Raw genomic sequence first — 18,148 nt, 5'->3', positions numbered from 1 at the left:
CCAAAGTTGCACAGCACTTATGGCATGCTAGTTGAAAATGAACATCCAAAAATATAAGAAACATTTTTTTATTATTATTATTATTATTATTATTATTATTATTATTATTATTATTATTATTATTAGCTAAGCTACAACCCTAGTTGGAAAAGCAAGATGCTATAAGCCCAAGGGCTCCAACAGAGAAAAATAACCAAGCGAGGAAAGGAAATAAAGGAATATATAAACTATAAAAAGTAATGAACAATTAAAATAAAATATTTTGAAAACATTAACCACATTAAAACAGATATTTGATATATAAACTATAAAAAAAACTTATGTTAGCCTGTTCAACATAAAAACATTCTGTGCAAGTTTGAACTTTTGAAGTTCTACTGATTCAACTACCCGATTAGGGAGATCATTTCACAACTTGGTTACAGCTGGAGTCAAACTTCTAGAATACTGTGTAGTATTGAGCCTCATGATGGAAAAGGCCTGAAATGGTGTGACACATTGCATGTAGCAATGTGTCATGCCACCTGTGTAAAAGGTTTCTTTTATTTCTGGATACTGTATTTATTTTCACCTAGCATGTTACATGGCATACGATATGCCACTTTTTTATAAAAGTGCTCTTACAGTGAGGGGTGGTAGTTACATGTGAAAAATAAATATACAGTAACACATGATTAACACTAGTCCATCATGTGTTGCAAACCCTAACCTGGCCCTGTCAAGTGCGTAGTAATTATTCGGGTCATCATGGTTGTCTTACTTTAGTCAATTACAATCATTATTACTCTACCTCACAATTAATATGAGTACAGTACGCTAAAGTATTAAACATATTCACTAATTGAAGATAGTAGGCACCAGAATATATGGCAACCTGGATGTAATGCATATACATGATCAACTCTATTCAACTCGACGAGAAATGGACAGTAGGGTAGGACAACTGGTTTTAAATGGATTTCCCCCACTGTTACCACATCACAGATCACCAGCTTGCCTTCTTTCTCCAACCCTGCTCCACCTCCTTTTCTTCTGGCTCTCTCTCTCTCTCTCTCTCTCTCTCTCTCTCTCTCTCTCTCTCTCTCTCTCTCTCTCTCTCTCTCTCTCTCTCTCTTTCTATGTAAGTTGGTGGATTTCTCTCATTGTTTCCCAAAGTATTTCAACTTTTGTTCCACACCACTATTGAGGTAAAATTCAAGGCCAGTTTTCTGTATGAAGGTTTTCCTCATCCTAAATGTGGCATATGAGCAGGGTCCCTCCCACACTCATATGTTAGACATTGCCAATACACACACTATGGCGATGGATCATTCTCCTGCTTCGTTTGCCATTTAGCCACTTTCAAAGCCAGGAGAGAGAGCAAGAGAGAAATAATTTTGGAAATACCCCAAATAATCTAGAAACAGAAGGAGAGAGAGTGAGACAGAGATTAAGGGTAAGAGGCCGAGAACAGACCAGTGATCTGTGGAGAGGGGGCAACAGTGGGAGAATCAGTTTCAAGCTAGGTGCCTTACCCTATTATCCATTTCTCGCATTTAGCGTAAACTCTTCCCCTGTACATATCTTGATTGTTACAAGTTCTTTCTACCAGTATGTAAATTTTGTTTTCTTCAAGCCAACTTTTATATTTGGTTCAATATACAATATGTATAAGTTACCACATAGAGTATAGTAAACCTTTTTGTATAAATATTATTTTTGTAGGTCACTAAAGGTGGAGAACTTCTGGTAACTTTTGAGTTGCTGGCCCATAAAGAAAAATTGCTTCGTGAAAAGATTCACCTTCTGAAACCCACTAAAGGTCAACTAATTTTAAATGTCCTTGCAAGAGTGTTAGGTGAGTATATGATACAGAGTACATTTATTGTGGATGTAATATATCATCGAACATACTTTTTGGAGAGTCAGGTGAACATGTTGAATTATTAACCAGTGTGCAAGATAGTTTCCTTAATAAAATTTTTCTAAACACTTAATTTACCATTTGTTCTTCCATGTAATACAAACCATCTACTTTTAATAGGAGTGACGTCAGCTAAGCTGAAAAGGCCATAAGATTTGTAACGAAGATAAACAAGTTGGGGGAAGCACCGCCCAATTGACAGGTAGAGCAACCTTCACTTTAACTTTGGTTGCTGTATCGTACAAATATACTTTTCAATCTTCGTCTGGCTATTTTAATTTTTTGTTTTTTCTTTTAGGTTGAACTTTTGTTCTTGCAGTCATGTCCGAGGGATATTACGACTGCAGTGTTTCCCCGAAAACTGCAATTCTGTTACAGTTTCTGTTGTTTTTCACTATCCAATATACCCTGTACTTGTTCATGTCGAGCGGCATGTCTGTTGGCCCCCTATCTTATGTGTGTGGTTGACAACATGAGCCTAAAGAAGGTTTTTCTTGAACTTCACTGGTACTCTGTCGGCAGTTCACCTCCAAGTGTAAGGGGAGGGGCACCTCCCTTCTTCCTTTCATTGTCTTTCAATCTTGGAAGGCACTAATGACGTATCACCTGGCTGTTGTGTTTTGCCCTACGAGTATCGTTCATCGGCCTACACAACTCCGCACAAGATGAACTTCAATGTATTTCTTTTTTTATCTGTGCTGCAACTTCTGATAAAGTTTAAGTATAGACGTCATTGTGAAGTCCAGGAATTCCAATTGACAGGAGTTATGTTTGCGTAACTTTTATCATTTCTCTACCTGCGGGAGAGACAGTGCTGTATTTGCTTTTGGTCTGGATGAAAGGCATTGCTCTCCATTCCCCTTCCTGAACGAGACACCTCTCTTTCGGGAGATAGAGAGAAGCAGCATGTGCTGATGATATTGACAAGATCTGTTACTGCTGTCTATTGGTACAGATTTCCAGAGACAACAACCGAATCTTCAGGTGTATAAGTCTTTTGCAGAGTTCCAGAAACGAAACCAAAGCACAGAACTACCGATCAGTCTAACTCTGGAGTTTTTCTGGTACCTCTGCATGGTTTTGTGGAAGGAGTATCATTGTACCAAAACCTTCCCCTTGGGAAGCATCGAGGTACAAGATTAAAGGGCTTTGGCCCTTGCCTCAGGTGCTAATTCTTGCAAGATACCTGTCACACTCACTACCGATCAAGATGGGGAGCTACTCTCTAGTCCCTCTGCTGCCAGGGACACTCCACGGACACTTAGAAGATCTCTTCACACGCACGAACTCTCAGACGAACAGGAGCTGCTGACAATTTCTCTGGAGATTGTTGACTTCTAAGGCCAGTATTCTGGTTTTCATGGATATGCGTGAGAAATGTTCGTCCTTCCAGTCTCCACGAGATGAAGGTCCACGGGTATAGTCATAATCTGGAACTTGGTTAATTTCATAATTTCCACCACATATCTCCATGTGCAAGAGAGATGGTGCGAACACAATCGTCTTCCCATGCACAAGAGCCAGCACAATAACGATCTTCTCCATGGACACGCATTAGCATGAACGCAATTGCCTCCCATGTGCATGAGAGTCACCACTAACAGAATGATTTAAGTAAACAATCATCCATAGGTACAATCACCTGCGCCAACAATCATCAAGAACATAATTTCCTAGCTCTAATGTTCCAAGTCTTACGTTCTAGTTTACCTACAATATCTAAAAGCTCCATCACAACTTGAACAATCTAGGCGAGACCATCCATTGCATTATTGATCTTCACTTCTTGCATGGCGGTTATCTGGCATCTATGAGCGAAAGGCTTTAGATATCTGCCATCTTCTTCGATTGGTGTCTTAGCCTCTGCAAATAATTGCTGATTTTGTCATCTCTATTTGCCGGGAGATTCGCTTGTTAAGTCGCTGCAATATAGTGCTATTGCTCAGCCCTGAGCCAAGTTCTCAGACTGAAGGACTTGAACATTTCTGCATCGTGGGAACTGTCCATGCTCATGAGGAGTTTTGAACATCATTACCCTTCGAAGGAACTTCGACCTTCTAAATGGGACCGTATGATGATCCTTAGGTCTCTCAATTGAGTCCCTTATAAAGCTCTGGAGGAGGCATGAGGTAACGACCTGACATTGAAGACTGTATTTTTGATTGCCCTGGCTTCGGCGAAGAGAGTTTGTGAGTAGCTGTTTGGCATGATGAGAGTGGAAGGAGGTCTCCTTTTCGTTCATTCTACAGTTCGTGGTGAAAACACAAAATCTAGCAATCCAGGATCCCAGATTCAAGACCTCCATTTCCTCTCTTAAAGAAACACTAGCAATCAAGACGATCTGCTGCTTGTCCTGTGAGGGTGTTGGGAAGCTACCTCAAAAGAACTTGACGCTTCAGATTAAACGCCAGAAACTGTTACTAAGCTTTGGGATGATAAAGAAACCAACCTCAGGATGATGCTTACAGAGGCGGACCCTCGAGTACGAGGGCTCACAAAGTCGGGAGTATCAGCCCTACCTCAGCCTTCAGGAAGAATCTCTCTGTGATGCAGGTCATGGAGCCTTCAGGAAGAATCTGTCTGTGGTACAGGTCATGGAGGCCAGAGTTTTGAAATGCCAGATAACCTTCACTGCTCACTACCTCTAGGAATATACTGTACCACAGGTCTCTGGATACCGTTCCTTGGGACTCTGGGTAGCCGCTCAGCAGTTGGTGTAGCATACCCAGCTCCCTTACTGGATAAGTAGCCTCTCATCTCGGATAGCAGTTGCAACGTAAGTCTGGAGTGAAAGGTAAGAATGACTGGAAATTCTTCCTTTCTTCTCCTCTCTTGGGATACGGCAGTCATACCATTATGTAGCTGAACCGAACGCTAGGTGCAGGTAAGCTATGTACTAGAGCGACTTTTCTTTACTGTTATGAATTGTATTTAAAGTATTTCTCCCATCCTCAGAGCAAGGCAGGTGAAGGACCTGTTGTTTACCCATTCAGTAATCTCCCAATACCCTACACAGCATATCCTGTAGGATATAGATTCTTTCTTGAATTACCATTTAGGGTAATGGCCAGCAAAGGGAGCTTTTGCCTCCCTGCTACCGACAGGTAACTACTGACTAATTTGTGACATACATACATATACCAAGGCACTTCCCCCAATTTTGGGAGGTAGCCGACATCAAACCAATGAAACAAAAAAGGGCACCTCTCCTCTCTACGTTCCTCCCAGCCTGACAGGGGATTCAACCGAGTTTGGCTGGTACTGCTAGGGGGCCACAGCCCACCCTCCCCCGGTATCCACCACAGATGAAGCTTCATAACACTGAATCCCCTACTGCTGCTACCTCCGTTATAATTTTTAATTGCCATATTCCAGTTTGGTGGTTGTCATTTTCCTATGTAAAGGACTCTGGTTTGTACAGTTAAGAAAAATACAAATTACTTTAAAAATTTATCATTTCTCAAATAAAAGTTAACTTTCACCTAGCTATTTCGTTTGGAACATTTTGTACCCAATTATCCATTACTTCAAATACAGGTTCTAAAACTATCCTTAAGAACATGTATATTATCTTTGAACACAGTATAGTATCTTTGTATTGCAGGTAAGGGAAAAGGTACCCCAATGCTCCGTGATAATATAAAGTGCGTTGGTGTTGAGGCTGATGATGAGTCGGAGGCATCAGATTGGCAAGGCTTTTCTTAATGACCTAGAGAGAGTAATTTTCCATTTAACAACCTTCACGCATGGTTTTTTATGAATGAACACTCATCATTTGGAAGTATGTATTCTTACCATCACTACTATTTATGTAGTTTGTTAATAAACTTAATACTGTATTTAAACTGCAGTAGGGGTTACTGTTGCTGTATTTTCTTATATAACATATTCTTGAAAGTAATAGAATAACATATGCCAGTATTTTCCTTTGGTATTAGAACTTAATTAAATCTAGTATACTAAGGTTCCGTCTCGGAAAAGGACTTACACCTATATCAAGTCATTATAAGCAAATGCACATTTACTATATGCATGTGCTGCAGCAGTTTAGCTCAGTAAGATTTGAAAGCATTAAATTTCCTTGACTTGAGAATCAAACCAGCCGTTGCCCACTAGAAGAGCAAAGTGAATCTTTTCCCTGTACTCCATTACAGTACAAACATTAAAACTATGAAAAAAGTATTGTGTAATTGTTTTGGATAGTATTTAATAGTCTGCCATTCTTTTCATTATATGTAATTAAATTTGTTGCTTAATATATACAGTAGAAGGACATATATATGTATTACTTTCTGAAAGAAATTAGGGTAATAATTAAGTGGGATGATGGAAATATTCATTTCACATCAAAGAATTTGGAAAGTCAACTGCTACCGTAGAAATTTTTATCATCCATTATACTTCTAATATAAATTGCAGTTGTAAAACCTCAAGTTTGTCATACATAAATTCGAAGTAATTTTTATCATACTATATTTCTCTATTCCAGTAGTGGGTTTTATTCCATATTGTTGACCCTTTTGAAACCTACCTCTGAGTGTTTTCTCTATTAGTAGTGCCTTTGAGTATTGATGTTATTTCTATCACTACCATCACATTCCCCATATAGTTCCTGTGGTTAGGTACTTTCCTTCAGTTTTGGGTTTTATTTCTTGATAAATGAATAGCTTCCCTATTTTATAAGCAATGAAGTTAAAGATAGCATGAAAAGACAAACCAATTTTTTCAAAGGTTGCTCTAAACATGGGCTAACATGATTTTCCAGATACAGTGCTGAGTTGAGTAACCAAAAGAGTGTAATGTTTTGGTTTACCAACAGGTTTTTAATATTAGTGTATCTCATAAGCAAAGATATAAATGCATACCTATGATCTATTTTTTGTTGCTTAACTTTTCAATACTGTATAAAATTTATTATTTTAAGCAATAAAGAAAGTGTGTATGAGGTTACTTTTTTATTTTGTTTTATGTAAAGATGTAAATACCTTGTATGAATAAAATTTTCATCAAGCAGGAGAAAATGTACGAATAACATTTTCATAGAGCAGGAGAAAATGATTGAATTTGTTCATCTAAATGTGTTATGTGGTATGTCATGTGATCCAGATGGACATAATTATTTCTTTTTAAGATTTTCACCTGACAGTGAGTACTCAAACACTAGAATTTTTTCATCAGTCTACAGATCGACAAAAAGACAAATGTGGATAGTTGTGAATGATTTTACATTGAGTCATTTGGTAACATGCATAATTACATAGTCAGTATTTCTTGCATATGCCAGTAATGTATTGTCAAAGAATGATGTAAAACAAGCAATGTCAGGTAAGTGTTTCACTCCCTCCTGGAGATTATGTATTATTTTTCTTTTTTATTTCATAGTATATATTTTTCTCCTATGTAATTGTATCAGCCATTTTTAAATTCTGACAGTTCATTCTGTCATAAGTGTGCACAGTGTGAGTGCCAAATATAGAAATTTTAAGAAGCTTTTTAATGTCTTATGTATCTGATCCTTAACAAGCTATAGCTCCCATGACAAACTTTGTAAGATTTTTCTAACGTTAGACGAGTCTGGTTGTAATTAGCACTTATTACAGACAAGGAAGTTAAAGTTTTTTGTTGGATTTAGAAAATATAGTTTTTGTAATAACTAACTGATAGATATTAGCATAAATTTCCTTAGCTCTGCCATCCCGAACTATACTCGATGAGCAAAGTTATTTTTTTAATAAAATCGTAAACCAGCGGCATTAGTAAACACTGTAGTCTGGCAAGAATGTACTCTTATGTCGAATTCACCATTGCTAACGTTCAGTACTTTGACAACTACAAATTGCGCCAATACAGTATTTTATTCTTATTATGGTGTTTATTTCAATATTACACTGAGTGATAACAAAGGAATGCTGTGAACTACAGGACTGTATATCTATTTATAAGTGACTAATGAATTTTCTCTTTGATTTTCCTTTGTGTGCTACAGTTTCAGTTTTATTTCAGTACCATAATTTGATTTTAACTACATAAATATATTGTGGTGGCTCCTATTCAGTTCAACTCACAATACATTATGGATACTTCTTTGATACTACAAATAATTTAATTGTCGACATATAGGCTTTGCAGGGAATTGGCTTATAGTTTAACCTGATCACAAGCACTTCTACTTTTATTCAGTACGAATGGTGGCAGCAAACATTAATCTCAAAATTTATGTTGCTGATAGGATACTTGTAACTGATTGCTGTAGTTTGTTTTATCATAGCATTTTTTTGTTCATATTATAGGATTTATTTGCTTATTTTACCCCTCTGGAGTATGTACCGAGTCCTCAAACAAATCTTTTATTGTTCCTATGCATATACAAAACTTTCAACCTTTAAAATGGGGGTATGTTTTCAGCGGAGCTGTTGTTGAATGGCCATCAAATTTGTTAACAAGTTGGGTAATGATAGGTGGTAATACAGGCGAGCAGCCCCGCTCCCACACCTGACAGAAGCACTTCACTTTTGTCTTTGTCCGCAACGAGTGCAGACGTACCATTGCGCTCAAACCAAATTTTTTCTATCTTTTTCTTTTTCTTGCAGAAAGCAAATGTTGGTTGTTGTTGTTTGGTATAGATGTCAAAGAGATTCGTACTTAGTGGGGGAAAGGGTGGACATGGCATCTGGTTTATGGCTAGATTAACACTCTGTGCTTGTATGGGGCATGATTGTTTGCAGTCGTCGTCTTGTGTCGAGTGTAGATTGTAGCCTTTTGTGCAGTGGCAGGCATATGCTTTGCAGGGGAGGAAAAGAGCTAAGCCTCTTCTGGTGTCTGTTTTGGCAATGCCCAAGAATACACCAAGGAAGTCTTTTACCTTTTTTGTTCTTTCATTTGAGTGGGACTGCTTCAAGACATATGTCCTAGGTTTGGTTTGAGGGTAGTATGCATTAGGAGCGAGGAAACCTCAGATCTACATCTGTGTGCTTTTCAGGTTCTGGTAACATGGAGTTCTCACAGGGCTCACTGCACCTCATTAGAAGCTGGAGGGTCTTCCGTTACTATGCAGTTTGCCGTCGACAAGGTTGGCCCAAGGAATGCTTGTAGCAAAGAACTTCTTCCAAGTAGTCTCTCGGCTTGACCAGTGGTTATCAATCCCAGAGTCTTTGAAGAAGTACAGGAGTGTCCTGCTGTCTGGTGGGAAGAATATGACCTTCCTAGCACACCAGGTATCAAACTATTGGTTCAACTGGGTTTTGAAGAGGAGAGATACTTTGGTCTCCCAATTCTCAAAACAATTGTCTCACCATCAGTGCGGACAGCCACGTCTATCCTTCAGAGGAGTCACATACAGGTGTTGATGGATGCGTAAAGAACTCTGATCCAGCTCTCAGTTCCCTTCTGTAGTCCTGGCCCTTTGAAAAGAGCAATAGCCACTCTATTTGGTTGAGCCATGCCTGCAGCATCGGGTACAAAGAAGGCCTTTGAAGTCTTTCCTAAACCCTGATCAGGACCTCCTGCAACTTCTTTGAAAAGGAGCCAGTACATGCAGAGTTCTATTGAGCCACCCAACCTGTTCTTTGCAGGAAGAGGGCTTGTAAGAAGAAGGAAGGGAAAGGAAGGTGCTGATGCCAGTGTTCCCCCTGTCCTGCTGCTGAGAGTATTGGGATGCTTGGCAAGCTGTTAGGCAACCTGTCAGAGACATTGGGCTGAACCTTGGATAATGATTGTCCTTCGGGACAGTTTACTTACTACTATTTCCGGACCATCAACCCCCCTCCTCCTTCTCACTTACTGATAGAGTTCTCATCCGATCCTTCAACATCACCAGAAGCCCTGGATATTGGAGAATGCGGTCAAAGTCATTCAAGACGAGTGTCTGGGCTTCTTTAGTCGACTCTTCCTAGTGAAGAAGTCAACTGTGTGGCTGGAGACCAGTCATGCTCGTCTCTCCACTGAACAAGTTTGTACATCAAAGTTCAGGGTGAAAATTGTATATCCTGTGCTTGAGTTCCATCAGAAAGGGAGACTTCATGCTTTCAGTGGATATATCTCGACAATTGGCTGATCCTGGTCTCCTCAGTGGAGCAGTTGCTACATGATCAAGATCAGCTTCTTGCTTTTTGTTACAATCTGGGATTGTGAAAAACTTGGAGAAGTTGAATATCATACCCGAGTTGAGATTGAATTACTTGACCATGCCGATACTCATGGTAACAGCTAGAGTCTTAGTGTCAATCGATCACATCAGTAAGCTCAAGAAGGTAGAGCGATCGTTTCTGTCAGAGAGAAATCCCATTTCGGCACTGGCAGTCTTCTCGACCACCTCTCCTCACAGGAGAAGCTTGTTCCTCATGGCTGCATCCACCAGAGATCTCTCCAGTGGTGTAGGAGGCTTGGGACGATCTTACCTGGTGGCTGAACAAGGAGAACTTCACCACAACTGAACGACTTGATCATCTCAGGAGAGTGGTCAGAAGAAGAAAAGCATATGCACATCAACATCTTGGAAATGCAAGCAATCTTCCTAGTGCTGCAACCATTCCGAGAACGTTGGAGGAGGCACTCAGTACTGTTGATGAGCGACAATTGCACCCTCTTCATGCGCTGACAAAACGAGCGCACATCTGGGCAACATTCCTTGCCAGGTTTGTCAAGCAGGTACATTCCAGGGTAGAGGAATCTATTAGCAGATAATCAAATGCCAAGAACAGGTTGTAGGGTCAGAGTGGAATGTACATCCTTGTGTAGCAGAGGGTCTTCTTGCTCTATGGAGTTTTAATGGGCTACACCTTTTCACCTAGGGCTAAACAGGAAGTTCACTGTATTTTTCTTTTCCAGTTCCAGACCTATGGGCCTTGTTGGAAGGACTGGATCACCTGGATTCTTACGCCTTTCCGCCGTTGAGCCTGAGCCATACGCTAATCAACCGAGCTACTCAACCACCCTCACTACCTGTCATTAAATACCTCATTATTTAATTCAATGGCCGTTCAGCACTAGCTTTACTGAAGACATCTCCCTATTTTAAAGGTCTCAAGTTTGTACAGTATATCTAGAAATAATACAAATTATTTTTAAAATCTATTATTTTTGGTTGATGTTCCTGGATTTCTGAATTCCATTTTTCTTTTACTATTCCCTACTAATGAAACAAATATGCTCTGGTTATTTTTTTTTTAACTTATTTTCTTCTAAAGAATACCTTTCTGATTAGCCTTGCAATTCTAGTGATTGTTGAATACTAAATAGTAATAATAATAGAATACATGTTATACAAAAAAATTGAGAAAACTGTATCAGCTTATTTTTCTTGCATTATTGATGGAATTCTATTCAGCAACAATAATAGCCATTATAAGTCTTGGTAATCACAGCAGCTTTTCCTACTTCATTTAAGATTTACCGAGGACTTTGTGCTCATTAGTACAAAAAAAATCTAATTTTCTTATATTTAATTTAGCTTTTACTTAAAGCAAATCATTTAAGTATACTACTGCATGGCTTTAAATATATTTTGCTTTACCATTCAGTTCGCAGAAGCATTTTGGTTATTGGGTTATGAAGGAAGCTTACTAAATTTGTACACTTGAAATTTTTTGTTGCAAATAGGAAAAATGTTAATCAGCGATGAGAAACTGATTATTACAACAATAAGAAAATATATTTTCCACAATACAAGTATTGCAAACTGTTTTCCTGTTAACCATAAACTCCCCATACACCTAGAAAACAAGCTTTTAACTTTTATTTAATCGATATTAAAACCTTTACATACAAATATATATATATATATATATATATATATATATATATATATATATATATATATATATGAATATATATTTATATATTTTATATATATATATATATATATATATATATATATATATATATATATATATATATATATATATATATATATATAAATATACATATATATATATATATATATATATATATATATATATATATATATATATAAATATATATAAATATATATATATATATATATATATATATATATATATATATATATATAAATATATATATATATATATATATATTTATATATATATATATATATATATATATATATATATATATATATATATATATATATATATATATATATATATATATATATATATATATAAAATTTACAATGAGTTTTCTTTTATTGTTTATCTGATGATGATAGTAAATCCTATTTCTGTTGAGTGAATAAAATGGGTCTTTCAGAATACCGTACCCTTGGATTGGTAGGAACGTCTTCGGAATGTAGTTAGGTATATAATATGTGGATAGTGGTTCATCTTTTATATTTTATATGAAATTTATGAAATTTGTAGTAAATTTTGATAGAATAGAAGTCAAGCTGAGACATGCTGGTGGATTTGTAGGGAAATGGTTTCGAGTTTCATGAGTACTGTATCTGTATTGTGGATTTACTAGTGTATCTCTGTTCTCTGTAGTAAAAACTGGTCCTTCATACTACAATTGTGGGGTTTAATCACCAATATGGCCACTGAGTGGCCTCCCAGGCCCCAGTTCTGGGGTTCTTGCCCAATTCCATAAATCAAATCCATTGTATCACCTACATTTTATACAAATTAATTAAACCGTTATCATAGTTCACTCTATACTTATTGGAATCGGAAGGAATGTGCTGTAAGTGACCATTTTGTTTTAAATTATTGTTGCCATCACCTCTAGAATGTTTTAGAATATTTATACAACAAGACCTATATGAAAAATTTTGAATTTCTACTGGACAATATCTAGATGTTACTAAATACTGTATTTTGTGTGTCTTTAAGTTAACCATTGATTAGAATCAAAATAAAGCTTTATAGTTAGACATTCATGAGTGTCTTAGGAAACTACATTTGTTGAATTTCAGGTGCTAACTCAAAATATTACGCTTAAAAGTGCAGCTTCAATATGGTATAGGTATCTATTTTTAAGATGCATTTTGTCATGTAATTTGGTTATTTAAAGTACAGTACAGTATTTAAAATGATAGTTTCAACTTTGCACTGCTAATAGGAGAGATATTTTCTAATTGTACATTGATAGATATTAAAGTTCATGAAGTTTATATGCAAAATTGAATGCTTTCATAGTGGAATATCCAGTATGCTAATTCTTAAAGAAACTCAAAGGTTGTTTATCCTTTTTACTTAGTGCAGTTTATTTCTTGGAAACACTTCTTCATACCATGTTTATGTTTTTACCGGAAGGAATGAATGTTTTCAGCGCTTGTGTATGAAAAAATTTTGTATAAATGCTGGTGTTCAGTTGGATTCATCCCAACATTTATTACTTCTTACCTGCATTACTTTACATCTAATGAAAAACTTTGGTGATATCCGGAAACAAACCATTTTTGTTGCTTTATTGCATTTGTCCTCTTAAGATTATTCTCCCACAGGACAAGGTCTTCATAAAGAGTTAAAAGGTTGAAATCTTTTTGCTGTTGTAATAATGATTGCTCTCAAGAGGTACCTTACTGTTTTCTAGAAAATTATGCCACTGAAAAACTGAAGCAGTTGAAATTTAGATGTGAATGGCTCCCTTTGAAAAATTGGGAAAACAGGAATTACTTAGTGCTTTACACATTTGAAGGTAACCTCAGATAATGCAGCATTTTCTCCCTTTAATACATGTACAGTACAGATAGGAAATGTGACTGCGCCTTAGATTTTGCTTGGTTAATTTACAGCATGGTTCTTTAATTTCTAGCGAAAGTGGAATTCGCTAAAAGAAATGGATGAGTGCTGGGTCTTTTTGCATTTTTCTCTGTATGACTAATGGTGACCGAGACACAATAATATGTATCGATCAACTAAAATGTGAACATTTTCATTGTCTAAGTCCATTGTTTCCTTTTGGGAGACCGATTATGGGCTACTGCATATGCATTGTTTGTATTTCCCTTTGACAGTTGTGGTTTTTTGTGTGACCTAATCTTTTGCTGGCTTTTTGAACCCATTAAGAGCTTCCAAAAATGTATGCATAATTTCTGAGATAGTGTTTTACAAGAGCCATTTCCTTCCCCCCTCCACTTCAGTTCCAGCATGACTACGGTCACAAGAAGACGTCTCCCAGAGGGAAGTTCAATATATTTTGAAATTTAGTTTACTGTAATTTCATCTATTTTGGTAATTGATTGTTATATTTAAAACACTCTCCATTCAGTATATACCTATTGTTTCTCATCTTAAAATGAAAAATATCCCAAAAATAATGACACAGGATTTTTGGGCGTAGCTCATCCATGTACCACTTGCCATAAGAGAGGAGCAATGAGAGATTGTTTATTTGCGAGCGAGCCATGGCTGAGCAAAGACCATTTCACAAATGTTATATAAATTATAGGTAATTATGATACTTTATTTGTAACCCACACGGATAGAATGCGCAACACATCCAAGTACCGCTTGCCATAAAGTAATTATATAAGTAATTACTGTATGATACTTTTAATTTCACTCCACTTAATGAACCATATGTTTTTCTAACTGGTTATCTTGTGTTTATTATGTAATTCTGACCGTTACTATTTCTAAAAATAACTATTTTTGGGGGTGCCTCCAGACCCAAATCTCAAGCTTCCCATTGGGATCCCCTACAATTACAATCATATAGGGGGTTAGGAAAATTCATGAACATGTGGTTCCCCTTAATATTCATTTTTCGAAATGAATAAAATACAAGATTAAGAGTAGGAAAAATATATGGTTTGTTTATTTGGCTAGAAATTTAAGTATCATATACAGTACTTACCCTTATTTTCTCTTCGACCCACGTATTGTATAGTACTGCATTGTAAGCCATGGCCGAGGACATACTGTTGGACAGTTTAGCAAGTCTAGTGAGTCACATTCCTAGACTTGTAAATCTCATCCAATGAAAATTTCTTAGAGATTGAAATTTGAACAAGGTAAAGCAACAGAAGTTGGATGATTAATTCAGCAAAGACAATACTGTAGATGAAGAGTAAAATGGGAAGAGGATTACAGTTAGGGAGTCCAGGAGATGATGCTGGGAATATTTAGACCGTTCTCTATAATTGGTACTTCCTTTAAGGTATAGTAAATTGGAACAAAATACAAACTATTATTTAGGCAATCTTGGGAGCTGCTAGATTGATTTAATTTTATAAACAAGCATTCTAGACTCCAGTGTTGCACACAGGATATTGGAAATTTCAAGTTGTTAGGTCCATGTTAGATAGATCCAATGGCTTTTAAAATTTCCTTGAACTTGGTGAATTTGTTATAAATTTTGAAAAAGAAAGGTTCACCATGGTACTGTATATTTAAATCCTTTAATGGACTGTCATTAAAAGTATATGTATATGACAATACTGTATTCCAAATAAACTTAAAAGTACCAAAATGAGTTGGGAAATGCCATGGTCTTCCATCATAGGTACTGTACTTCACAATTTTTCGTGGGGTCTTTCGTTTCTGTACACTTAAGGGCAAAGTCTTATCCGAGGTAAAGTTGGTGATGCCTTGCTTTTTTTTAATTTCTACTCTCATTTTCCCTGTATGAGTTTGTTTCTGTACTTGCAAACAAATCTTCATTAATTCCATCTGGCAATGATATATTCTCTTAAGGCATATGATGACAGTTAAGTGGATAATTCAATTGATTTCTTCCCTGTTACCATCTCCTCTTCATGGTTCACCTTTACTTAAGCTGTCATTATGCTTTAGATTTACTTTAGTGAGTCAAAACTTAGCCTCATACTTGATAAGTTGAAAAGTTCATCTAGCTTACATATGGTGAGTGTTCTACCAAATCACCTTTGCTGTTTAGTGTTCATTTTGAGATTTGCAGCCTCTTGTATGGTATCAGTGGACATAGCTATAGAATACCACTGATAGATTGTTTGTGCTTAAAGCACTTTTATCATGACTAAAATTACAGTAAATTTGTATTGTGTATGAAGGAAGGAGAAATTAACTTAATTTACTATATGTTTCATCCTGTCCTACATTGATGTCCTAAATGCTCAACAGTAACTTTCACTACAGCTATTTTTCATGGTGGTCAAGTATAGTTTGGGCATGTCACTGCAATAAAGAAAAGTTTTCTCTCCATACATATATGCACTTCATGTGAAGTTGTAATTAAAGCAAGGATAATAAATACTGAATTACTCATTTCTAAATTCCAAGCATATTGTTTTAACGGGAATAAGGCTACCTTGTACTGTAATACGTAAACATTATGCCAGGACAGGGAATGAGTAGTAAATGACAAGTAAAGGGATATTTGAAGACAATGATGGAAAAGTGGGGCTAAAATATGGCATTCTCCTTCAACAAACAAGAAAGGCATACAAATCCCAATTATCTTGATTACTTGTCAAGGTAAATTTATCAGGAAAAATTTCCATTCATCCTTAAAAGTGTCTCAATTTCACCTCAAGTGACCAGTGCATATGCACATTTAGGCCACCACTTGGGCCTTTAATATAGATCTGAATCTATTCACAATATACATACATATACCAAAGGCACTTCCCCCAATTTTGGGGGGTAGCCGACATCAACAAGAACAAAACAAAAAAGGGGACCTCTACTCTCTATGTTCCTCCAGCCTAACCAGGGACTCAGCCGAGTTCAGCTGGTACTGCTAGGGTGCCACAGCCCAACCTCCCACATTTCCACCACAGATGAAGCTTCATACTGCTGAGTCCCCTACTGCTGCTACCTCCGCGGTCATCTAAGGCACCGGAGGAAGCAGCAATATACAAGACTAATATTCGTTTGTGGAATTCTTTTAATGTATATCCCATTTAGTGAATTTAATGTCTTTATTTCTTTCTGCTTTTCCTACATTTATTTCCGTTTATCCAATACATTTTTATTCTACTCCTCAAAACTTTGACTGTCTGGTCTTCCTTGCTTTATTATATCCCACTAGCTTTGATCCAATAGTTTTTATTTGAAGTATGTGATTTCTCTTTATTTTCACTTATTTCATATTTACCTTGTGTGTCTGGTAGACTGTATTGTATATTTCCGTTTGCCTCCTTTTATTCTCATACTTTTAATACACTATCGGTAATGGTATGAAAGTACAAATAGTTGAATACACAAAGCAAAATGACAGTTCAAAATTTTATTAGACTAATGTCCTCTTAATCTTTGCACTGTCTTTCACTTATTAGATTCCTTAATTCTGTTTATGGTAAGCTGTTAGATCAGCCATCTTTTATGGCCATTAGATTGATGTAATGTTTAGGTCTCGATATAAATTAAGTTCTAACTTGTTATAATCATAATTTGGGATCAGTCTAGATATAATAGCAGTATTTGTAGCGAAAAATATTTTGATTGGCTTTAGGTATTAAGGACAGAAGCTGTATTGTCTTGATGTAAAACTTTTGAAGACCCCATCTAGCGTTGTTGGGCTTAATAGAATAGTGAAAGATGGGGAATGTTAATTCTGATCTGTCCATAAACTACAGTGAAGTCTTTCTTGGCACTTTGATATCTTTTGCTTCAATTTTATGATGGTTAGGGATAAATTTCCAAAGAAATAAGGACAGTACTGTACTTTATACGGATTAAGCAGGTGGTTGCTTCTTCGAGCAGAACTTGTAATCTACTAAGAATGTACTTTTATGTTATGTGAAATAACTGTCATTTTCATTTCCTAAGTTGGTGGGTTAACCCTTTTACCCCCAGGCTATTTGGAAATTTCCAACCCTTAACCCCCAGGGGTTATTTTTTTCCCAGCACATTTTGCAGTATATTTTTTTTTAATTGCTCTAACAGCCTTAATTTTCGTCATAGAGAGGTCAGGTTGGTCTCATTCTCTTGGAAAATGTCTGAAGTTTCTCAAAAAATTATCAAAAATATGCAAAATAAAATGTAAATAGCAGGTTTTTGCAAAGACGTACCGGTACGTCCATGGCGGTAAAGGGATGAGTTTTGTGAAACGTACCAGTAAGTCCTTTGGGGGTAAAAGGGTTAAATAGATGTTATTTGATAATTGAAAAAAAAAAAAAAAAAAAAAACTCAAGGCAAATGAAGATTTTAGGTGAACATGCAAATACCACAAACCGTAATACATTTTCTTCAAATTTGGTAATGTTACTAAATTGGTTGTCTTGTAAATTTTCATAGTTTATATTATTGTGCGATAAATTTGCATTTTCTATACTCATATTATTAATAACATGATTAATATCAGAACTGATCTCAGCATACTTAGACATTTCTTCAGTCTTGAAAT

General features: G+C 36.3%; 1 protein-coding gene across 2 annotated transcripts in view; it reads left to right on the top strand.

Moving 5' to 3' along the window:
• The window catches only part of LOC137641660 (adipose-secreted signaling protein), a 32,506-nt gene extending 26,741 nt beyond the window's left edge, over positions 1-5,765 (top strand). For both annotated transcript variants that reach the window (XM_068374416.1, XM_068374417.1), the window contains exons 5-6: positions 1,705-1,837; positions 5,508-5,765. In XM_068374416.1, coding sequence (XP_068230517.1) covers positions 1,705-1,837; positions 5,508-5,608 — 234 coding nt within the window. In that variant the 3' untranslated portion in view covers positions 5,609-5,765. The remainder of the gene's footprint in view (positions 1-1,704; positions 1,838-5,507) is intronic.
• The last annotated feature ends 12,383 nt before the right edge of the window (positions 5,766-18,148 follow it).

The sequence above is a fragment of the Palaemon carinicauda genome, chromosome 5, assembly GCF_036898095.1.
Source record: "Palaemon carinicauda isolate YSFRI2023 chromosome 5, ASM3689809v2, whole genome shotgun sequence".
NCBI classification, from domain to species: domain Eukaryota; kingdom Metazoa; phylum Arthropoda; class Malacostraca; order Decapoda; family Palaemonidae; genus Palaemon; species Palaemon carinicauda.
The sequence above is the reverse complement of the archived record's forward strand: the minus strand, read 5'-3'. Positions and strand labels throughout refer to the sequence as shown.